This window comes from Camelus ferus, chromosome 17 (assembly GCF_009834535.1).
Source record: "Camelus ferus isolate YT-003-E chromosome 17, BCGSAC_Cfer_1.0, whole genome shotgun sequence".
NCBI lineage: Eukaryota > Metazoa > Chordata > Mammalia > Artiodactyla > Camelidae > Camelus > Camelus ferus.
The window spans coordinates 7,168,967-7,188,958 of NC_045712.1; the positions used below are offsets into that span (position 1 = coordinate 7,168,967).

Below are 19,992 nucleotides of genomic sequence, written 5' to 3' on the forward strand. Positions count from 1 at the left end.
GATGTACCTTACTGAGCCAAACTAATGCATCTGTCTGTTCCTGTTCCACAGCATGATTGATATTCTTTTAATAGAAACCAGGCTGGGACCTGGGCTTCCAACTTCTGAATGAGAAGAAGGACACAGAGCAGCCAGCTGTCGCTCACCCAAGTCCAAAGGCCTTCACAAAGGGGAGAGTGACTGGGCAAAGTCTTGACAGAGAGTGAAGACACAGAGCTGGTCCTCCCAGGATGGGAACCCCTGACTCGAGGCATCTGATGCCAACTGGGATGGCTCCACCTCCACGGGGGCCCCGGGAAACCACGGTGGGATGGTAGGTCCTAGGGGGTGAGTTGTCATTTCTCTTCTGTGACCAGGTAGTTTGACCCTCATCTCTTTCCCCAAAGAAGACTGACTGTACCTCTCACAAGAAGGAATCCCATGTAAAGGAAGAAAGCAAATTTCACTTGGAAGAGAAAATAGACTTTAAATCTTTTGTCAATGGTTGTAGAAATTATTTCTCCACTGGATACATTCTAAGTGTTTCAGTTATCCATTGTAGCCCTTCAAGGCTGTTTTTCTGCAATTTTTTCTTCAACTTCGGTTAGGTTATTAATTGTCTTCAATGTAGGATTGGGCTAGTCATGAGTGATTACAAACTTGGAAGACAGACGTTTACACAGAACAGAGCTTGGCAGACGTTCTCTGTAGAGGGTCAAAGGGTAACTATTTCGGGCTCAGTGGGCCATATGGTCTTAGTCGTAACTCTGCAAGACAGGAGCCAGGACATAAAAGAAGGGGTGTGGCTGTGTTCCAGCAAAACTTTATTACAGACACTGAAACTGGATCTAAGTGTGTCTTTATGGCCCTTTGTTGCATTTCAAGTAATATTTCATGCATCACAAAATATTGCTTTTCTTTCTGTTTTTTCCCCCCAACCATTTAAAATGTAAAAACTATTTTTACCTCACGGGACACACCAAAACAGGCAGTGGGCTTGAGGTCTGCCCACCCCTGGGTTAGAAAAACAAAACAGATAATGCATTCAGAAGCAAACTTAACAAGAAAAACATGCAAAACCCACATGAGGAAATTTTTTTAAATTTTGAAGTCACAAAAGTAAAGTTGAACAGAGAGATATCATGTACTTGATTAGAAAGATTCAACATCATAAAGATGCCCATTCTTCCATAGTTAATTTAAAAATGTATTATGATCAAATTAAAATACCAACAGATTATTTTTCTGGAATTATACAACCTGATTCTGAAGTTCATACGATGTAGCTGAAAATACTGTGTTGTATACTGGAAAGTTGCTAAGAGAGTAGATCACGAATGTTCTCACCACAAAAAAAGACGTGGTAATGAGATGTTAGCTAATACACTACGGTGATAATCATTTCATTTTTGCAATATGTAAATGTATTAAATCAACACACTGTACACCTTAAACATCCACAATGTCATACGTCAGTTGTATCTCAGTAAAGCTTGGGAAAAAAATTAAGTTCACATGAAAAAACAAACAAGCAAGATTAGGTCTGGAAAACCCAGGAAAAGAGCAGTGAGGAGGAATCAGCTTTTCTAGAAAGTAAAATACACTACAAATATCAGCAGTTAAGCCAACGTGGTATCGGCTCACATGTGGACAGACAGAACAAAGCGAAGGTCCAGAAATACACCCAAATGCACCCAGGGATTTACTATGTGATAAAGGCAGCATATCAAATCAATGTGATAAAGGTGAACGTTTTGATACATGACGTGAGGCCATGAAGACACACTCAGATTCAGACTTCACGCAGCACACCAGTATAAACACCAGGTGGACCAAATACTCCATGTAAGAAATGAAGCCATGTAACTTCCAATGGGGGAAGCCTTTCTAAAAATCAATTTTGAAAGAGTTTAAATCCAGAAAATATTAAAAGAAAAAAACTCATAAATTCAGCTGCGTAAAACAATGTTTGGCTTACGATTTTTTTTTTCCAAGCAGAGATCAAAGGAAAAAGATAAACTTGGGGGCAAAATAAAAAAGAGATTGTAACTCGTATCATTAGAGTAAGGCTTAATTCCCATAATATATAAAGAGATTCTGGAGATTCAAAAAAAAAAAAAAAAAGGAAAAAAGAAAGAAGACCAACCACCCCATAGGAAAATGGGAGAACGGGTGTCAGAGAACACATAAGAAACCCACATGGTTGGGGAGGCCTTGGGAAGCGGATTCCGTCCCTCACTGCTGGTGAGAGGACGGAAGGGCATAAGCCCTGGGGAGGGGAACTTGCCGGGAACTACCCAAATTTCCACACAGTTACCATTTGACTCAAGATCCCACTTCTGGGAATCCACCTCTCAGACACCGCTGGGCATGAATCAGATGGCTTATTTGCAAGGTGATTCACTGAGGCATTATGGTAGAAGGAAAAAAAGACTGGAAACAAGGGTCCATTGCCCTCCGGGATGCAGTGAAGAGGAGGACGATCTCGGTGTCAAGCATGGGGCGCGCACCAGGATCGATAAAGTGAAAAAAGCAAGGAGCACACGTGCATTTAGCAGGACACCTTTGGGTAGGCCAGGGAAATCAGGCCAGATTCTCTGAGAACCTTCAGATACCTGGAATGGCTTCCTCTCCTGCCCTCACACTAAGTCTACAGGCCTTCCAAGACTAGACGGCACCTAAGCATAATGGATAAAAACCATTGAGCTTTGGAGTTTTGACTGTCTACTTTCAAAGAGTCCCAGGGCAAGTTGCCTTTCTTTACATCTAATACTTCATCTGTAAAATGGGGATGATATTAAGCATCTCACAGGGTTGATGGGTTACATGAGAATGCATCCCATGTGCTAAGGATACGTGGAATATGAAGTGATCAGTTGGTGCTTGCTGTTATTACCCCAGGTATTGACCAGGATTGAAACCTTGAATTTGATTCCAGTAAAGCTGTTGCATTCCCCAGGGACAATCCATATTTTCCCCCTCCATGACTTTCCTCCTTAAAAAAATGTCAGGTCCTGGACTAGATCTAGCTTTCTACCCATAATTACCTTGAATGCTCCCAACAATCCTACCAGGTAGATACTATCATTTTCTCTTATAAATGAGGAAACTGAGGCTCAAAGAATTACTGTAACTTACCCAGGAACCTCAAGTGGGGATGGTGAAGTTGTGACTTAACCCATATCGCCAGCTCCCACGCCTCTGTACTCTGCCCATTATACCATGCTACCTCCCTGATTGTTCTGCTCACCTCTCAAGGCCAGAATGAATCCCACCTCATCTGAGAAGCCTCCCCGGACTGCCACGACGGCACTCCTGTATGTCCTGTGCATCTCTTCAAGTCACAAGCCACCTTGAGCTAAAAACTTGCATAGTTAATTGTTCTCCAGATGACTCAGTAGACTGAGTCTACTCTTGTAGCCCCCTCCAAATACACAGCAATTCATACAAGTTGCCACCTGAGAATTCTAGGTGCCCAGATTCAAAGTGGGATATATCCTGTGCATCCCTAAATGCGTATGGGAATTGTTAGTCACCATCAATTAAGCTTACTCTTCCATTCTGTAGCACTGCAAGCAATGGAAAGGAAAACAATCCAAAATGAAGACAGTGAAATACTGACCATGTATTTATCCCTCAAAGTCTCAGCAAACATAGATACCATTAAAAGACTTGCAAACCTCAACTGCAAAGATTTCTTGAAGCAAAGCATTATTGACCGAGTATCAAGTCCCATTGTACCACATTAAAGAGGGACTTCACTAGTTTAATGACACAACTTCCCACTTTCAGAAACACCTGCCTCCTATCAGGCAAGGGTGTGGTATTGTGCCTTTCTATGGGCCAGGGGGAGCTGGTCATACAGTCAGAAGTCTGTTACTGGGATGCACATTTTCTGTGATTCACAATCTTAACTGCCCAGGGACTCCCTGGCAAGGACATCCAGGATGTGTACTGCTCCCAACTCCACAAACCTAGCAGCAATGGAAAGCTTCAGGGATGGACTTGGAACCCTTGAAGTGGGCAGAAAGTGTTCCCAGGAACCAAGTGTCTGTGTACACGTTATCACAAAGCCCACCTGATTTGAACTGTTATCACTTGCCAAGCATAGGACCAGCTGAGATTATTGAAGTGAGTAGAACAGTCGAGTATATGCACTAGGGCAGAGGCAACTGCTGGCATTTTTGTGTATTTGTCATTACTTTTAGTTTACAAAAATGCACTGCCTTTGGGAAGGAAAACAGAAAGCTTACAAGTAAGTCCAAAGACCACATACTCTACTGCTGTATTTTAAACTTTAAACAAAACAAAAAACCCCGACAAATCCGTGGCTCTATCACTGTTAAAATATAATAGTGTACTCTTTATTCTAGATGCGCAAGTGGCCAGAGATGACGCATCTTATTCCTAGTCACTGGAAGAATCAGTCTATCATTAACTGAAAACTCTGCACTAACTATACATTTCATAAATAATGAAGTGAGGTAAAGATCAAATATGAGCAAGTTGAAACTCAAAAAATATTTAAATTCAGAAATATGCTGATCAGTACTCCTGAGTTCACAGCCTAAGGTGTCACTATTTACCATCACCTACTATGCAGCAACATGCATGAAGACATGGGAACCCAGAAAATGAAATCCATCCTCTTCTCTTAGGGCAACTCTACACTTCTTACCATGTAGTTCTCTGAAACTGACACTTCTAAAATGAATCTAATACAAATGTTGTACACCTGTGCACGCCAGCTAATGCCCAGTTGTGCCAAGAGGAATTTTTCCTTGATAAATCTGGATTTCTCAGTATCAGGTTTGAGTTGCCCAGCAAAGAACAATGATGCACTATCTCTGCAGAAATACCCTGTTACCACTTCAACAGAGATGTAATGAAGTCATGCATTAAGCTCTTCTCCCTATAGATCAGGAAATGCTTGTGGATCCGGACCTAAGGCGAGGAGGGGACGGTGGAGGGAGGGGGTGTGAACTGTCATGGCAAATAAAGTAATTCCACACATAAAAGTATTCTTCTAATTTATATTTTATTGCATTATGAAAATAATACATTTATTTGGCAAAGTAATCTAGGCTCCAGGTTGAAATAAAATTCTGAAGAAAGTGTACTGATTATTTTTTAAATGTGAAATATTAGATGTATTCTAACCAATACATACTAGCATTATTAGGCCAATAATCCAGTAAACCTAATCATAATTGCATATGAAATTACAAGGTGTTTTTGCATTCATCCATTTTATGATAAGCACAAATCTCAAGAGAGAACTGAGCTTCACTTAATCAAAACCAATGTAATTAAGAAACTCCTGTTTAAGACATTTTGAAACACTATCCAAAATTTTTATTTCCTTTGGTTCTACAAGTTGCATTTTCATCCTTACAAGTTACATTTCTCATAATCAAACATCTTAGCAGCTTTAGGTTCTGCCCCAAGTACCTTTATAAGTAAACTAGCATATTACAATTACATTATTTGAAAAATTGCTGATTTTACAAATGCAAAAATGCATTAGTACATGCCTATCTACACCAGCAAAACAAAATACTCTGAACCTCCATGCTTTAATAGGCTACATCTCTGACCCAGGATTTCTGGGCTACCTTTCCAAGTCAGAGTTTACAGCTCTGACGAGCAATTCCATTGCTCCATCCATACTTTTGAAAGGTGGAGTTACAATAAACCCTAAGTGGATTAAATTTATCTAGTAATCAACATTTAAAATATGACATTTTCCACTACTCATTTCTGTTCTCCTACATTTTCAGAACTGAAAAGATTTATATACTTTTAAATGTACAAGGTTGTTTTCATTTTCTTAAAAGGGAAAAGTGCGAAAAACACATTACATATGATTTCTCTTTCCTCATCAGCATTTCAAGTTCTTTTTACATGTTGGGTTCAGAGTCTAAAGTCTAACAGGTAAACCAATCTGCTCAAGGCCAAGAAAGAAAACAGTTATTTTTAATTATTGAGGTCAATTCTTCCTTTAGATTTTTTAACATGACTTTGTATGTGTGTTAAGAAAATGTGCCTAAAATTAGCCTTTTAAAAATACACATCTGAATCAGTTACTATTAGAACTGACATTTTCAAGAAGCACAGTCTGTGTAAGTGCACCTATGCATACTTAAGGAAATTTACTTCCCAACGGGCATCAACATCTTAAACCAGCTGAACAAGGTTTCCCAGTTTAACTACCGAAGTACTCCACCTATCCTAAAGAAAATATTCCATGAGCATTCTACATTATCTGTATAAACAGCAACAAGTCTGATCTATGATCAACATAATATCTAATAAATATTAAAACTATTAAACTATAGATTAAAATGCAGATCTCTCATAGAGTTGAGTGATGGCATTTTGGTACATTCATCATTGTACTTTATTTAATAAAGAAATACATTTGCTCTTGCAAAAATAGCAATTGCAAGTTTACAAATAAAACCACAGACCTCAAAGTCATGATGCTAAATCTTCAACTTATATCCAACAAAAAGTAAATCCGTTTACAAATGGTCCATGGCACAATTAAAATAAAAAATATCAAAAGGTCACAGGATCTTAAAGAACAGGTTTATTGACAATAATTTCATAAATAGTCTAAAGAAAATTTCAAAATTTCTAAACTTAAAATGTTTAAAATCTGTTCTTATTGGCAAAAATCCCTCAACAAAATAAAAGACTAGGTCACTACAAATGAATGTCACATTTAAAATTTGCTTCATTTTAACATTTCTGTAAAATTTTTTAAAAAATTTACAACATGTGATTTCTTTCCTCTCTTGGATACAGTTTTACTTCAACTATTAGACATATTCACAAATATATCACCTAGCTGCTGTGAACCTGACAGTCAAGTCAGTCAGTAGTATTAATACCCTAGAGACAGAAATGGAGCCAACCCATTTTGGTATTTTTAGTCATAGCAATTGAAGTAGTCAAAATGCAAAACTTGTGGCTGCTGCCCAAATCACCCCAGAGCATATGATACAGTGTCAGAAAATGTTTGCATCAGTTTTTATAAGTTCATCTGTGTACTTCAGGTATCTGAAATTAAAAAAGGGATTCTTGTATATTTTGATAAAAATGTACTCAAATATTTCATAACATTAATATTTATTGCTTTATATGAATACTGTATTGAAAGCCCAAGCATTCAGTTTACACACAGGAAATTATACAATTATATACCGCTTCACAAAGGCAGTGAACACATTACATTCTACAAAACCTACTTTACAGAAATTTAAAAATTCTAAATATCAAAAGGTACAGCTGAAGAAACAGGTATAAATTTGGCAGCCAGTAATTTAGACAGGGAAGTTGCAGCTTGCATGACTTTAAATATGTGAATTTGAAAATATTGAGTTTAGGAGTAATCATTGTGCTTTGTGTTGATCTGAAAAATATAACACTGGCTGTCGAAGAAGCATGTTCAAAAATATTTAATTCACTTCAAAATGTCATACAAATTATGGTGGTTTCTATGCACCTCTAAAGCTTTAGTCATTTAGCTCCGGTACATTACTAAAGTAATATATTAATTCTTCCAGTACAGTGGTGTTTCATACCATTGACATTTGCATACTCTAGAATAATTTAGAAAGAAATGTGTAATATTCACAATGTTCAGAAAAGCAAGCAAAAGGTAAAGGAACCTGCCCGGTTCTTCTGAGATGGTCTCATGTCAGCTTTATAAGCATTCATTCTACAAAACAGTGAGCTAATGTTTGAACACAATTTCCAAGATAAAGCACATTTTCTCATAAATAATGAAGTCTTTTTCTCAGGCACCTCAGAAGTATACAAAAGAATTTTAGTTTGAACAGATCTCTTGGAATGTGTTTAACCTGGTATTTCAACAGACTTAAGATTTCCAGGGTTTCACAAGGGCCAGATTTTATCTGAATTACTCAGGAGAGAAAGAAACTGTCTTCTGAAAGAGGTGAACTCAATTACCAATAGAAAAAGTATCCACTGTATTCATCTCTTATAGAAACAGAAAAATAGAACATTTCCCCCCTTAGAATAATATATATTTATATGTATATATGACTTAAAGTTCCATTGTACATAGTCAAACAATAAAATCTGGAAACCAACATGAAACCCTATAATTCACATGTTAAAATGTGGAAACTATGACCAAAATATGAAAACTGCTAGAGCTGTCAGAAAGAGACAAGACAAAAAGCTTTCTTGCATATGTATTAACTAAATATGATAATCTTCAAAAAAGTTTTCAAAATTATAATTATCTTCCAGTTTAAAATTTTTAATTCTAAATTAAAAAAAAAAAATCTATACACAAACCACTGATTTGACCAGACCAAAAAAAAAAAAGTCAGCGGTAAGCAGGACCCAGAGGAGCTGATATTCACAGTTCTTACATGTACAACTCTTTCAGGATTTACCCCATAAAGTACTTTATTTTACAACCTGCTTCTCTTGTAAAACTAAAGGTCCACTTTATTACATAAAAGTTTTATACAGTGTAAAACCAGAACTGTATGTAAAATACTGCATCTAAATGTTTCTAAATAGTTAGTCTTGTTCCATTGGTTCATCTGTGACTTCCGGGGCTTCGTCATTTTCCATGGATGATTCTGAGAGAATCTCTCCAGTTTTACTGGAATTGGATCCTACTAATTCCTCTGCTTCATGGCAGTCGGAACCACTACTTACAGGGCCTGTATTTTCACTACCTTCAGAATGTAAATCTCTCTCAACTTGAGTCAGATCAGATTCCTCCATTTGATTATTTTCCTCAGAAGTCTCTTCATTCACAGTTAAGGCATCATCAGATTCTTTTTCTTGATTTTTCCTTTCTGGGATCATTTCTCTTGATGTCATAAAAGACTCTAAAAATAAGCAAACGTTGTTGTAGTTAAATTTGATTTTCAAAATACCTCCACAGTTAAGTTTCACGAACTCTGATATTCTACAGTTCAAATAACATCCCCTGAAACAGCAGCAACTACACACAGGTGGGAGAAAAGCCCGACATCAGCCTCATAAGGAGTTCCACTACGTCACACTCTCTCAGGCAAAATGAAGTACAAGAATGTGAGGATCTCCTTACTCCACCCTTTTACAGATGGCCTCTAAATACCTTCTTCCTCCTCTTCCTCCTCCTCTTCCTCCTCTTCTGTACGGTGCTGCCTGGAACAACTGCTTTCTTTGTCTTTGTCCTGAGATGAAGACGGAGCTGCTGTTTGCTCTACCGTAACTGAAGAAATTTCACTGGAAGATGTCTGACTGGCCATCTCTCTGACTTCACTTTCTTTGTCAAACCTGAGTCTTTTTACTTCGTGTCCCTCAGCTTCCACAGCATCTTCGTCTGGATGTTTATTTTTTATAGGGCTCACTGAGGAACCTTCTGATTCAGATGTTGAAGAGTCACTGTAAATGTTTTTTTAAAGTGTCATTAATGATTGCTTTCTTCATCTTCTACATTTTCATTTTTAAGGACTAATAAAGTTTTAACTGTATTTCAGTATCAAAGTTAAATAATAACATCTGGGCAAAGAAAAACACAAGAGAATAATTTCAAGGAGACCTAAACTGTTAAATAAGTATTTCTCACTAGGAGCTAGTCAGTAAGTTACACAACCTTTCTGGTCAATTCTCCAAGTAAGTTAAATGTCCTCCTATAATAAAACTACAAGTCGTCCATAGGGACATACTCTAAGTCCTCTCACTCAGTTTTCTTTCTCTTAATGTGATGCAGAAAATTTGAGATGGGATATAAATTAAAAAATTATTCCCAAAATTTCAACTCACTTACAAATATCTTCTCTTTTTAAGTAACTTTCAAAAATAAGGGAAAAAAGGTATCATGACCACTTTACTTTCTTAAGACCCTATTATAAATAGAACCGCTCAAACCAGCCGTTTTAAGCCTTTCCTCTGACCATCGTCAGCATGTGCTAATGCTGCAAACAGAAGCCTCAGCTCCTTTAACTCCTTTTCCATCCCTCAAAACAGTAAATTGTAAGTAAATGAGTGCTAAAAAAACCCCATCAATAAATGTTAACTGTTCATGAAAACATTTTTTGTTTTTAAATATAAATCACATACAAACCTGTGATTTTTGTCCTCATTTTGCTTTAAGTTTGACTCTTTGCTGTCTGTGCTCTCAGGCAAGCCATTTGTTGTCATGGGGACTGACAAAGAAACCTTTGGTCGATTAAGTGGCCTGGGTGTTCCAGGTCCATTTATATTAGACCTATGGTAAAATAAATGAACATCGTTTTCCCATGTTTGTAAAAAGTCATCCCTCCCAAAGGTTGTTTATATGAACACAACACAGAACTATCTGCTATAGTTTTGACTTTCAGAACCATGGGTTTACCAAGTTAATTAATTTTGTTTGGTAAATCACATATCCTCCATCAAATGCCCAATTTTTTAAAAAAGTATATTGAACTTCCTACTCAAAATTAAGAAACCACAAACTCTTTGAATAATAAAAATCAACAATCTCACCTCTCAGTGTAACTTGGTGAATTTCCAGGAAACATAACACCATTCATTCGATTTAAACTATTGGAATTGTTCTTCCTATGAGAAAAGAAAAAAAAAACACTTTTATGGATAGTTCAGTTCTTTAATTCCGATGAGAATCATGGGTCTAAATGATCTTTTGTTAAGACCTGTCACAAAACCAAATGAAAGACTTCTAACAGAAATAACATAATTACAGGATTATCTTAGTATCTTATTTAATACAAGTCTAAAAACAAATTCATCATTACTTTTCTATCAAATCAGAGATATATTAACCATTAAACGAATGTTTCTCAACAGGGGGCAACATCCTCCTACAACCCCCCTTACCTCAGGCCACATCCCCAGGGGACATTTAGCAATGTCTGAAGACATTTTGGGGGCAACTGGGGGACATTACTGGCTTTCCGTGGAAGCCAAAGCCACTGCCAAACCTCCTGTAATCCCAGGACATTCACTCATAATAAAGTATCAGTAGTGCCAAGGAGTGTGCCCTAAAGTGCTACCTTAATTTACTATAGAAACCTTGACAACTGGAAATACTTTTTCCATCATGACATCACGTTGTTATCAAGTAGCTATTACAAACCTAGGAGTTATGCCCTTGAAATGCCCTGTAAAGGTAGCTAGCATGGGATCCCAGGGCACTGAGTGCCCTGACAGTACATAACACAACAATGTTAAGACTGTAGTAAATCATGAAGCTCTTTAATCCGAATCTCTTCACTGGAAAAACATACAGGTAAGGTTGTTGGTAACATTCTACTTTGGGGACTGGCCGGTAGGTTCACAAGTATTAATAAATGTTAATGCTTAATTACATATAAAATAAATGCAACCTATTTTTAAGCTTAATATATTAGAAATGATATAATTAGAATATAATAGAAATAGAGAAACAGAAAAATCTCTATACTTACTCTGAAGAAGGATAAACACAGCTAACAACCATCACATTCTGCAATAACAAAAACTGGTGATTGATATGAGGAAAAGTACTATAACGTGCAAGTGTAATTATTTGTTTTCAATTTCTCAAAATCACCTTGGTATTAAGTTAACATTTATTCCAATTTTACTAATAAAGGAAATGGTTAAAAATGAAAATCAAACAGCAAAAAAAAAAAAAAAAAAAAAAACTAAAATAGCAAAAGACCAAAAATCTAATACCTGAACTATTCATTTTGTTTTGGGTTTTTTTTCTTTTAACTTCACTCTAGTTACTTTGGAGTCCTGACATTATTTTATGTATTATTTAGGATACAATGAAACTATACTCTCTTATTTAAAATAGAATCATACCAAGATATTCAGAGATTTATTTAGGCCAGCTATAATGAATTTTCTTATAAAGTAGTCCAATCAAGTGTGATATGCAGCATCATATACCTAAGAGAATCAAACCTTTTTACTAGTATTAATCTTCCTGGTAATAATAACTTTGTTAATAGTCAGCGCTCATTGAAAATTTACTGAGCCAAAGTAAATGCTTTACATTGAATTCTCCTCACAGCCCTGATATGATTCACACTTCACAGATGAGGAAACTTGAGACTTAGGTTATGTAACTGGTCCACGGTCACACAACTATGACTATTATGGCACTGCCTCTTCATCCAAAGATTGCCATTTAAAAGTCTGTGAGCTGAAAATAAGTGGTGAAGAATAATCTGTTTCCTGTCCTTCAGGAATCTTACTAACTTGAAGGCACAGAAGCTCAATAAAACGTATTAATCCAGTCCTAAAGATCCATTGTAAATCACTAAGTAATGATTTTGGATTTCTTTTCCAAGTATAAAGGAAACTGAATTTGAATTAGAACCTAAAAGTGAACACTGGACTATGTTCTAGAATCAATCACCAAAGGAATTTACAAAACCAATGGTCCAATCTGGGTTCCCACAGGGCTCCTCCATTCATTCTTCACTCCAGACAAGTCAATTTCTTGCTTTTCCTTCCTTCAAACATTTTAACATCTTTGTTTCCCACAGTTTCCTCTGTCCAGCATGGCCTCCCCTTTTAGCATTCTCTATCCCACAAAAAAACTTAATGCTTCTCTCATTCTTAAACATGATCTACATCTTTCTCAACATCTAACTTAAATGCTTTTTGTCAGCAATTTTTCCAAGTTGTGTACTCCTGAACTCCAGAAATGAAAAAATAAATTCTGCTAACAAGTTTGCAAAACCCTCTATTATTAAGATATCGATTATAGAACTTCTCAGAACTGTTAATATGTTGAGGTATACTAAGAATTTCCAAGGGACAGTAATAAATTGCTTTTCCCAAACTTAATTAATCTCAAGCATTCCTCTCTCTCTCTCTCTTATGAAACCTTTCTCTGAAACTTCAAACACAACTCAAAAATCATTTTGGAAAAACTTCAGGTAGACTGAGAAACCGATTTCAAGAAAAGGTGCCTGAAACAGAGCCCACTCAATGCTCTTTTCTGAAACCTATTATGCTACAGTTTAATAGAATTCCAATAATAAAATAAATACCTTTTCTACTCCTCTGAGAAATTTGTCTGTTCCTGTATAGTTTCTCCTTGGATCTGTCAGCAATTCACATAGTCGCTGAATAGTAAAAGGTATACTGCAAAAGAATATAATTTTATAGTTTGAGGTGATTCATTATCAAGAAAATTAGGAACATTATTACTCTTGCTAGTTAAAGTTTTATCTAGTCATTCGTGTGTTAAACTACAAAAGAAAATGCTACCACAGTGGAATAAATCACTTAAAAACAGAAGAGACAATAGGCACACCTGTCCTCTTAACAAGAAAACAATGTCCCTCTCTTACCTTAAAAAGCAATTTAAAAAAACATCCAAAGTTAACAGAAAGCTTCAAAACTTAGAAAAAACTTTAATTCTTAATTCTAGTAATTCAGTTTTAAGTTTACAAGACAGGCAACACAAATAATAATCAAATCAGACTTTATTTGAATACAGAAACTTTCTCAAGTATTCTTTTGCACACAAAGATTTCTTCTTTACAGTGTTCAAATTACAAATGTTTTGTTATCAGACATTATAAGACAAACGATTCCACTGAAAAAGTTATTATAAATACGGTTCTGCTCCATAATTATAATTTTATATACGACCAACATGTTTCATCAAACTTAAAACACATATATTTTGTACAAATACACTCTGTATTTTGTTAAGTACTTGTTAACTTTACCAAATACTTCAACCAGAATCAAATTTTCACTTGATCATAGCAAATACAAAACTGACATAAATTGAACCTGAGATCATTTTATACATGCAAAATAAAGTTTTGATCTCTCATACTACGAGCATTCCTCAGAATTACAATATGAATAGCAAACATCTGAGCATAGACATGACAAATGCAGCTAAAAAGTGCAAACAAAACTTCAGACTTCAGTATTTGCCATATAAATCTATTTATTCTCCTCATAAAATACAATTACAAAGTCTCAAATTAATAGTTATCATTCACAAAGTTATTTATAGTTTACAGGCAGTTCTACACAAAATTCCCTCTTGCCCACAAGGTAAGGCAGCTACTGATTAATAGTGCAGGACTCAAATTCGGTTTCTCTAACTGCAAATCCCACGCCCTCTCTACTATTATAACACACATACTTAAAATACTATTTTCTAACTGGACAAACGATGTTTAGTTCTCATAAACAAACATGTTAGCTATTTGAGAGGCCAAGAATCAATCTTCTCTCAAGTAGTATCAAAGCCTAAAGGTCAGAAAACTACAGTTCTGCCTAAAGACTAGGCATTAACTAAAAGACAAAATGTGTGTCTGATATTCTGAATATTCAGAAGCAGATAGAAATACAAACTTCTGATATTCATCGTAACTGCTATAAGGAAAGTTCTTCTGTTTTTGAGAAAGAATAATACTTTTTGGTACTTTTTACTCGAAATTCAAAATAAAGGATGCTGCCATAACTAGTATCTTTGTTTCTCCAAATTGTATCTTTTTTCATATTTGACTAAAAGCTTCTTAATGGCAGGATCTCTTCACACACGATACTCAATATACAATTTATATACACCTACAACTGAAATGCAGCGCCATCATGGATTTCAGAGTATTCATGGTATACCTGCACCTTAGACCCTCTTTTGAGTTAACTACTTTACAAATCACACACACACACACTCTCTCCAATGCTATTCTCTCATTAATGATCTCAGGCTGATAGTGTAATCAAAACAAATAAGCAAAATAGCACCCATGTTAAGCACAAATATTTAATAGATACTTAAAACAGATACTGTCTTGTTATGTCTTTTCCTTCAACTAATTTCTCTCACACACCAATAACTAGTATTTTATCTTAAAATTAACTTTAAAACATAAGTATCTTCCAAATTTCAGCTTAACAGTGTTTTTACACTAAGTGTTTTGGCTAATTTTCTTTAGGAAGGTAGGTAGAATTGTAGTCAATTATTAACATTGTACGTGCAGGTGAATATTAACACTGCTTTAGGAGGAAAAATGTATTATGTTTGGATAACAATGTCAGCAATAATAGCCTATGATAAAATGAGTTTACATTCTTAAGACACTTTCAGAAGCTTTTAAAGTCATTTTACCAAGTGTCCAACAGATGGCACCAAAATGTTATACAACTCTCCCCGTCCTCAAGTGAATAGGCTTAAAATGCAAGCATTTCTTATAAGTGAAAGGATCCACTGGAAACGTTTTAATTTTGACAACTGGATTGAAGGCGTCTTCATACAGTTTGTACTTTTTAACCTTTTAAATAAACGTGAGAGCCTACTGTAAGCTAGAAATATTTACTCAATAGCAGACCTGACAGACATGTAAATAATTAGAATAAAAAACCCAATTACAATAATAAATGTTAATAAAGTTGTGTATACAGGGCTATGGAGACAGAAAAAACTGTGTGCCAGGGAATCAAGCATAAACGTGGGAACACTTAATCTGAGGTGGGTCTTTAAAACAGGTTTAAGAATAAACCAGATAAATCTGAAATGAATACTTGGTATAACTATATGAAAGGTCTGCTTTCTGTTACTCTTCAGTTACACATTAAGCACACAAGATAGTTTATTCTAACTCCTGAAAATGTTAATGTTTCCCCCCAAAAACATCACTAGCTAAATTAAGACATGTGCTAAGAAAAAAAAAAAAAAAAAGCATGCTACTAACTCTCAATAAAAAATGTGAACCAGAACCCTTAAATTTTGGAGAATGGCTAGGGGGTGGGGGAGATGTTCATTAGCATGTGTACAGTAAAGTAATTTAGTAGAAAAATATTTTTGTTTATTTCAAATAAAATGCATTGAGGTACTCTGCAATATATTACCTATACATTACCTTATCTGCCCACACTGTAAGATGAAAACTGAGATCACATAAGCAACTGAAAAAAATTTTTTTAAAGGATATAAGCAAACAAGAAAGTATGTCTACAATATCCAATAAAATTTTTTTAAAAAAATTAAGTATTTCAAATGGTCTTACTCAGAAACACTACAGCACACAGTCAATGAGTCCACTTTTAATGCACACGTCACCTACGAGGTAGTGCGCTAATACTAGCTAGCCCACTGGGAGACCTCCCCCAAGTTTACCTCCCTTAAGTCTCCATGTCCTTTTCTGGGAAACAGGGATTCTGAAAGCGCACTTCTCATGTGGTTATCACAAGCACTAAATACATATAAATCATGCATATAAATCACTTAGGGCCTGAAACATTTTATAAAGTGTTCGATAAATCTTAGTTCCTCTCATCATCCTGATCCCATCTGATGTTTAATGTAGACTGTGAGAAGGCACAAACCCCTGAAAGACCAACTACAATGAAACAAAACAAACAAAAAAATCTTTTAAAAAATATTCAATTCCAAGGAAAGTAGTTAACCCTAATGAAACAGCATCACGAATTTTTACATTAGTTATTTGTCTGAATCTGACTGCAATCTGTCCCCATCTACTGATTAAAAAAACAAAAATCATCTTGCATACCTAAGAGCTATGGGAATTCAAATACAAAGAAAGCTGAAAATCAGAGAAAGAAATTTTAAAAAATAAAGCCCTAAAGGTACAATTTCCTACATTTTGTATTTTAACCCAAGAAGGATTATAGTGACTTAAAATTTTATTATGTTTTTAATTTATCTTATCTGTTTAAAGATGTGATCAAGATGTGCCAGTAATTCTAGATATAAAGTAAGGTATTCAGCTGGAAAGAAGGCATGAAGAAGGAGGAAGAAGGAAAAGAAGAAATGCACATTTCATTTAGAGTCTAAGATTTTTTTTTAAAAATCAGAAAACCTATACCTTACCTCTGTTATGTAAGCAATGTTTCTTATAAAAAAATGATAAAAGGAGTATAAAATAGAAATGAAAGGCCATTAAAGTAAAAGGCCAAAAGAGATAACCATAAAATCATTCTATTTAAAAAATGCTAAAATAGCCAGTTCACTTTTGTTTATGTATAAAGATGTGATTTTTATTATGTTTTTATTTTCTGACTATTAATGGCCACAATTATACTATGTCTTAGTTGTTTACAGAATTACTTGAGTTTGACATGAACTATTCAAGTGGAAACTAACGGAAATTTCTCTTATATATCAAAGGTTAAATGGATGGAATTTTATTTACTCAAGTCTTACAGAAGTCAGAAATAGCACTGGAACCTTGTGATATTACTTAGAGCAATATGATCTTTCTGTATCAAGTTTTATTTAACATTTGTATAAATATACATATCATAAATATTCATATGCATGTATTTTACACCTCAAATCAAACGTTAAGAAATTCTGAGATTTACTGAAAACAGCACTGGAAAATGATGAGTAGAAAAAATTAAGAAAATGGAAGAATTAGGCTCTTCCAATAATGGTAAGTAGCCCTAAATTAGTATCTGTACCATATTCCCTTCTCTAGAACAAATCTACAGCAATTGTCAACATTTTTAATTAAGTTAACCACCTTCTGTAATACCTGAATTATTTTACTTGCATCAAATAAAAATACTAAGGTTAATTAGATTTCTGCTATTTCCTCTCTTTCAATTATCTAATTTTATTAGAAAGAACATCACATCAAACCGTATTACCCCCAGACAAGGAAAGGCGAAAGCAGAATACGGAGGGAAGGTTACTAAATAATTCCTGATTCTCAACTAGTTGTGCTAAGAAAAAGGAGTGAGAAAAACAAAACATCTTTCAGCTGATTCAGTATGCTCAAAAAATACTGACACTAATAATTAACAAAACATGCAAAAATTCTATTTTCCCCAACAGAGGAGCAGAAAGTCCAGCTAGCAATAAAATGGGTCAAAGGAGTAAAAGAACAAAGTAACAAAAGGTTAGAATCCATTCTCTTATCCCCGAATAACGTCGAGCTAACTGCACACAACACAAAATCAAAAAAGGAGTAAATGTTTTATAGATTTAAAAGTATTTAAAAAACCTTGTATATGATCCTCTTTTTTAACAGTATTAAATGGTAAAGTCTCAGGTGTAGAAACTTTAAAAACACCTGCATTTGTGCACACGTGCAGACAAAACAATCAAGTAAAGTTTCCAGGACTGAGCAAAATCCAGTTACTTATGCACATTAAAATAACTGGCCAGACTATCATGCCAAAAGATAAGCACTCCTCAGTTGTGACTGACTGTATCTGCCTTAGAAATGTTAACAGTGAAAGATTTTTAGGTACCAAATGGTTCTGCACCTTTCCTAGATCCCCTCATAAATACAGAGCCATGCCATTGTGGTCAACTACCCACAATAAGTGAAACGTACTGCTTATTTTACAAAGGTCTTGGGTCTAATAGCACTGTCAAAAGAGCAGAAAGACTTAAGTAATTTACATTCATTATTTTCCGATTTCAAAAATTCAGAGGATATAAAATGATTTTTTTAAAACTACAAGGAATGTTAAGTTATATTCTCTCTACTTCTCAGAATCTCTTTGTGTACCATTACAGGAATGAACTACTAGCTACAATTGGTTTCTGAAGTATATTCATGTTGTCTATGACAGAAAAAGGATTTTCATAAATGGCCCCAGTTTGAGTAAGCCCATAAACTTTTGTTCATTATAATCCCACATTGAGGGCAACAAATGCCTTTTAAATGACAATTCATCAAAGTTTCTAATTTCGTTAATTTTCAATTTTTGGTGTTTCTCACCTAAGAAAGTATAACTTTAGTTCTGGAGAGTAGCTATAATCCATCTTCTATAAAACTTTAAAGTTCAAAAATAATTTTTAAAGGACAAGAAAACATAAAATTTTTTAGAAAGAACTTAAGTATTCAACAATGTAATTCTATCTACTTACCATGCCCCATTAAACCAAAAATAGATACAGAAATGTGGTTTTATTCCTTTCATTCACTCATTCAATACCTGTTTGAGAACCTACTGTGTTCAGGCATTCACTGTTGTAGGCCTGGTAAGGAAAAGTCACCCCTGCTCTCCAAAATCTTACAGTTCAGGAAATCAAGCAAACGAATGAACAATTTCCACTTCAAAGAAAGAAAATTTATATGCTGACAATTCTAATTTTAGGAAACAGAAAGCTTTTCATGCTAGAATACTATGAAGCATTTAATATAGAGCTTTCACTAATTAAAAGCAAAAACAAAAACTAAATGAACTTACCAAAATCACCAAAAGAAAACCAAAGATACGAAACCACAATTCATAAAAGAGCCAATAAGAAAATGGATGTTCAATTTCACTTGCAATCAGAGAAATTCACGTACATACCCAGAAAAATATTGAAAAAATAAACTACCTGCATTTAGATACACACAGAAGCACAAATGAACACATTTTGTGAGGTCAATTTGGCAGTAACGTATGCATACACTATGACCTAGCAACTCCTTTTTTTCAAATTAAAAAAAAAAGAAGGCAATCTATACCCATATTCAACATATGACATTTATCAACACAAGAAGGTATGTACAAAGATGCTCACTACAAGCACAACTTGTAACAGCCAAAAAAATAAACGCCCACCACCAGTGGGAACAGAGAAAATGAATTATATAATCTGTTCATATAACAGAAAATAATGTAGCCATTTCAAATAAATAGACAAAGAAAAGACAAAGCTATACATGTACCGATATAAAGATTTCAAAGCTCTTCTAAAGGTAAAATACAAGTAGCATATAACATTATCCTACTTTCTCTTCTTTATATATATACCTAGGACAGTTGGGGATCTTTTTAAAACTACAAATGTACTTATGTCACTTTTACAATTTAAAAGATGATCTATTACAAATAGCGGGAGAGGTATACTCCCAAGGAGAAACCCTCAAATTAGAACTGAAAAAGAACAAAATGCTACTTCTACTCATCACTCTTCACAAAACATTTTTTCAAATGCAATTTATGTATATTCAAAATACAACAGTAAAACTGAAAAATACTATAGACATGTTTCAAAGTACCATGTATCACTATATAATGATAGACAAAAATGAG

At 34.8% G+C, this 19,992-nt stretch overlaps 1 protein-coding gene across 1 annotated transcript in view; it reads right to left on the reverse strand.

Annotated features, from left to right (window-relative positions):
* Window positions 1-6,355: 6,355 nt before the first annotated feature.
* PPP4R2 (protein phosphatase 4 regulatory subunit 2) overlaps window positions 6,356-19,992 on the reverse strand; it is a 48,788-nt gene continuing 35,151 nt past the window's right edge. Inside the window, exons 4-9 of the mRNA XM_032458085.1 lie at window positions 13,008-13,101; window positions 11,427-11,464; window positions 10,486-10,560; window positions 10,082-10,225; window positions 9,110-9,399; window positions 6,356-8,858 (exon numbers count right to left, since the gene is read on the reverse strand). Of these exons, the coding sequence (XP_032313976.1) occupies window positions 8,542-8,858; window positions 9,110-9,399; window positions 10,082-10,225; window positions 10,486-10,560; window positions 11,427-11,464; window positions 13,008-13,101 (958 nt within the window). The 3' untranslated portion in view covers window positions 6,356-8,541. The remainder of the gene's footprint in view (window positions 8,859-9,109; window positions 9,400-10,081; window positions 10,226-10,485; window positions 10,561-11,426; window positions 11,465-13,007; window positions 13,102-19,992) is intronic.